General features: G+C 35.7%; 1 protein-coding gene across 1 annotated transcript; it reads right to left on the reverse strand.

The window, feature by feature from the left end:
* Window positions 1–917: 917 nt before the first annotated feature.
* On the reverse strand, window positions 918–1,922 carry LOC129636320 (olfactory receptor 9G1-like). Its single transcript, XM_055559768.1, has one exon. It carries the CDS (start codon window positions 1,920–1,922, stop codon window positions 918–920), a length of 1,005 nt encoding a protein of 334 aa, XP_055415743.1.
* Between the last annotated feature and the right edge of the window lie 2,910 nt (window positions 1,923–4,832).

Genomic DNA, 4,832 nt, shown 5'->3' on the forward strand with positions numbered 1-4,832 from the left:
ATGTAGAGGATCATGTCATCTGCAAACAGTGAGAGCTTTACTTCTTCTTTTCCAATTTGGATTCCTTTTATTTCTTTTTCTGCTCTGATATTATCTCACTTTTAAAAGTCAAAATTATATGCGTCTCATCATACTTCATCTTTTGTTTGATCACTACTTGTATATATTCCTCCTATAACTATTTCTTTTGGGTAATGTTTACTAATGGAGATAATTCTTAAGTTGTTTCACCTCACTATAGTTATTAGTATTATTATTATTTTTGTTGTTTTGTCTTGATGCTCAGAATATCATAATTTGGAGGTAGATAGCTTTGTAGGTTCACCCATATAATTAAAATAGAAGCCTGGGGAGATACAAAGTGATTCACAAGTATGATACATATGAGAAGGTGACCAAGTTTTCTTTATTGATGAACATGCAAACAGACATGTAGCTTGGAGAGGTCATGCTTCCTGAATTATGTTTGTGCTGAGTTATTTGTTGGGTACCACTGGGCCTTTGTGCTAACATTTCTGGGGAGAATAAAGGACATATAAAAATGCTTTAGAAATTCTGCTATAGGAATAAAAGTTATGATTTTAAGTTGAGTGATATGAAAGTATTAAAATTTAATTCAGTATATTTCCCATTTTAAGGAAATAATTATTGGATACTATTCTATACATATCAGTCAATCAAAAATGTTATCATTCTGTCACTTCATGAGATAGAAGGCAGGTTTTGGTTTTAAGCTTTTTGGTTGCTTTCAACCTAAAGTAATATAAAATTCAAAACAAATGATTATATTTTGTATTTAAATTTTATCTCTTTTAAATTGAGCTTCTTCTTCTTTTTTTTTTTTCATCTTAGGTCTTTTGACTGGCCTTGTACCAAGGGTTCAGATTCATGAACTGGCAATGTAAGGACTCTTCACCCTAAAGGAACACAATGGCACCTCTTCTTGAAATACAATAACCTGCTGAAAAATTGTCTCTACATCTGCTTAAAAGGAGAGAAATTTTATGTTTGAAGAGTTTATTCATGGCCTCTTTCACATCCTTATTCCTCAAGCTGTAGATCATGGGGTTCAACATAGGAAACACCACAGTGTAAAATGTAGAAACTATTTTGTCACTGTCAAAAGAATAGTTAGAGCGTGGACGAGAGTAGATGTAGAGAATGGAGCCATAGTACAAGGTGACAGAGATCAGGTGGGAGGAGCAGGTGGAGAAGGCCTTGAGGCGGCCCTGGGTGGAGCAGATCCTCAAGATGGTGGCGATGATGAAGAGGTAGGAAGCAAATATGAACACAGCAGGGGCGATGACATTAGAGGCCAGGAGGAAATACATCAGAGCCTGGTAGCCATTCTTCTTGCCACAAGCTAACTTCACCAGGGGAAGCAAATCACAAAAAAAGTCATCAATTGCATTGTCATTACAGAAGTTCATGGTAAATGTTCTTTTGGTGATGATAGAACAGTTAGTAAAGCCACCAAGGTATGAGGTAGCTACCAAGAATGCACAGAGCTTTATGGACATGGCCTGAGAATAAATAAGTGGCTTTGAGATGGCCATATAGCGGTCATAAGCCATGGTGGCCAACAGGTAACATTCACTGTACTCCAGTCCACCAGAGAAGAAGAACTGGGCTACACAGCCAGCAAAGGAGATGCTCTTGTCTTCAGAGATGCAGGTCACTAAGATCTTTGGAGTGTAGACAGAGGAATACCGGAGATCCAGAAAAGACAGATTCCCAATGAAAAAATACATGGATGTGTGCAGTCGGGAGTCACTACAAATCATCACTATGAGGGCAGTGTTTGCTAGCACAGTCATAGAGTAGACACCAAGGAACACCACAAACAGGACCAGCTGCATCCTGGGGTCTGTCGTGAAGCCCACCAGGATGAAGTCCGTCACTGTGTAATTGCTTCTCTTCATGGTTACAAGGAATCTTACCTAAGAAGAGAAAAAATAAGTTCAGCTTGAATCACTGTGCTGAATACATAGGAAAAGTGCAAAAAAAAAAAAAAGGATATTATATCAGTGTCATACCTAGAAATCTATAACCCAAAAATGTCCACTTTGGAAAGAATTTTCATTTTTTAACAAACCACTGTCTACAGTTATATATTTTTTTCTCTTTCTTTTTTAAAAATTAAATTATTTTTATTGAAGGATAATTGCTTTACAGAATTTTCTGTTTTCTGTCAAACCTCAACATGAATCAGCCATTGGTATACATATACCCCCTCCCTTTTGAACCTCCCTCCCATCTACCTCCCCACCTCACCCCTCTAGGTTGATACAGAGCCCCTGTTTGAGTTTCCTGAGCCATACAGCAAATTCCAGATGGCTATCTATTTTACATATGGTAATGTAAGTTTCCATGTTGCTCTTTCCATACCCTTAAGTACATTAAATTTTTCAATAGTTTATTTGATCAAAGATATCTTTGAATCAGGTAACTGCCAAAGTAGTTAAGAGCACTCCATGGATACGAGCTAGAGATGTTTCTACAGAGAAAACACAGAGCAGAATGAGGAAGTCATTTGGTTGGCTCTAGATTAATTGGTTGCTTATTTTGGAAACCAATAATAAGCAAAAACCCTAGCTGGCTGTTTGTGATTGTTGTCCTTAGCTTCATTCTGTGGGATCAAGTGGACTGACTGTGGTTTAGTGCCTGGTTTGTTTACAGTGGTTAACAATGTATAAATGAGACACACTTCACTGTATTGGCTTCTTTGTTTAATGGTTTTATATTTGATTCCAAATTTCTGAAGTTGGTTAATTTATTTTACATCTTAAGATGGCCATTCATTTAAAAGATGGATGAACTCATCATTTCTATTTACTGTAATTTAGCATTCTTTATAATGTCAATATGCTTTTTGCTAAATGCTTGACTTTTTAGCTTAAACTGTAACTTTTTTTGCATCTGAAATGCTGAATTCCAGTACTTTCATTATAATTTCAAAATAATAAGTATTTTTTCTTTCAGTGCTTTTATATATTGGGACACTATTCACCAAATCAAATTCATATGCCATAATAATATCTATGTGGATGAGAAAATATCAAGATTTAAAAAAGGGAATATTTACAAAATTTTGGGGAAAATATATACTAAGAATGATATACAATGACAAGATTATAAAATATACAGGGTTAACTGTATTTTATACATATTCTAACAGTAAAAAATATATTAACAATAATCTAAAGACCCAGTTTAGATGGAATTTTTACATATTGTATAATTAATGTAGTACTAGAAACAAGCATTAATTAAATTTTTGCCACTTTTATAATTTTTTATTATGAAGGATTTTTTTCTCCTCAGCAACCATTAGGCAAAACTACATATCTTAGAATATAATTGTGAGAACATGTATTCCATCTGATGATATATATATTTGCCACTCTTTTCAAGATTCCCTGAACATAGATTATAGATGTTCTATTGAAATGGATAGACAGGAATGTATCTAGCTATTGTGCATTTGTATTACATTTAAGAGACAGCTCCAGTCACATTAACTTCCCACCAACCTGTCACTATATGTCTAAATAAACAAAAATTCTGGTGAATAGAATGTTGTTTCTCCTTTGTCTTGGAATTTATAAAAACACTCCGTTTGTACTAGACTATTAATATATTAATGAAACTTACTTCTGAGTAAAATATAAAAAAGTATAAGATTGGTCCTCCTAACTTTTTGTCACTCATACACGCTAAAGGTTTCTTCATCAAGGCTGAAAGACCAAGAAAACATAAATCCAATGACCGTTCTAATCCTCACCTGATTTGATCTTTAAAGAGCATTTGAAATAGCTTATTAGTCCTTCCTGCTGCAAACATTCTCTTCACTTTGTTTGCCGGTCATCAGACTTGCTTTGATTTTCTTCTATTTCTAAAGCGGCATATACTCAGTGCTATCCACCCCCCACCCCCAGCTGCCATTTTGAATTTTGGCAAGTCCCAGAAACAACCCTTGAACCCCTTCTTTTTTCTACCCACGATTACCTCTTGGTGGGCCATACAGTTTAATGACTTTGAATTATATCTATATATGAGACCCTATCTCCCTATCTACTTATCTCTTAACCATTTTTATTCTCTAAACTTCAGACTCATGAATCTAAATGCCTACTTAACATTAGGAAAGACTGTTTCTAATATCTTCCCTAAGCTTACTTTCCTCTCAGACATTCACTGCAATAAATACATTATCTCCGTTTAAGAATAATCACTGGATGTTTTGAATTCCTTTTTGTCTTTTATCCTGTAAGTGACTAATCAGCAGCATCTTGATTTTATCTACAAAATACATCTAGAACCTGACCAGTTGTTCCCAGCTCCAGTGATTCCCCCCTACACTGACCACTCTCATCTCACATTTGCCTTATTGCAGAGCTTCCTAATGGTCTTCCTGCATCCTCTCCAGTTCCATCCCTACCTCACTGAGTCTTTCAATAAGGCAGCCAGAGTGATCCTGTTAAAATACCAGACAGATTATGTTACTTTTTACCTTCAAACACTCCAGTGAGTTCAGAACTTATTCAAAGTAAAGCCCAAATCTTTATAAAGTTGCACAAGCTTATTCCCCTCCTGCTTCTGGCTCCTACTGTCCTCCCCTTCACTGTTCACTCCACTCCAGCCCTGTCAACCTCCTTTCAGTTCCTGGGATAAACTGAGTTTGCTAAGAACCATGGAGTGCTCCCTCCTGTGGTTAGAACATCCTTACTCTGATATCTTTGTAAAAAAAACATCCTCCCTTTTCACAGGTGTCAATTACTAGCAATATCACCCCTTTTCAGGTGTTCCCAGATCAAACTACTATAATCCAC

The sequence above is a fragment of the Bubalus kerabau genome, chromosome 21 (genome assembly GCF_029407905.1).
Source record: "Bubalus kerabau isolate K-KA32 ecotype Philippines breed swamp buffalo chromosome 21, PCC_UOA_SB_1v2, whole genome shotgun sequence".
NCBI classification, from domain to species: Eukaryota; Metazoa; Chordata; class Mammalia; order Artiodactyla; family Bovidae; genus Bubalus; species Bubalus kerabau.

What these genes read in the sequence shown, in the direction of transcription:
- LOC129636320 (XM_055559768.1), bottom strand. Translation starts at nt 1,922, where the DNA reads ATGAAGAGAAGCAATTACACAGTGACGGACTTCATCCTGGTGGGCTTC.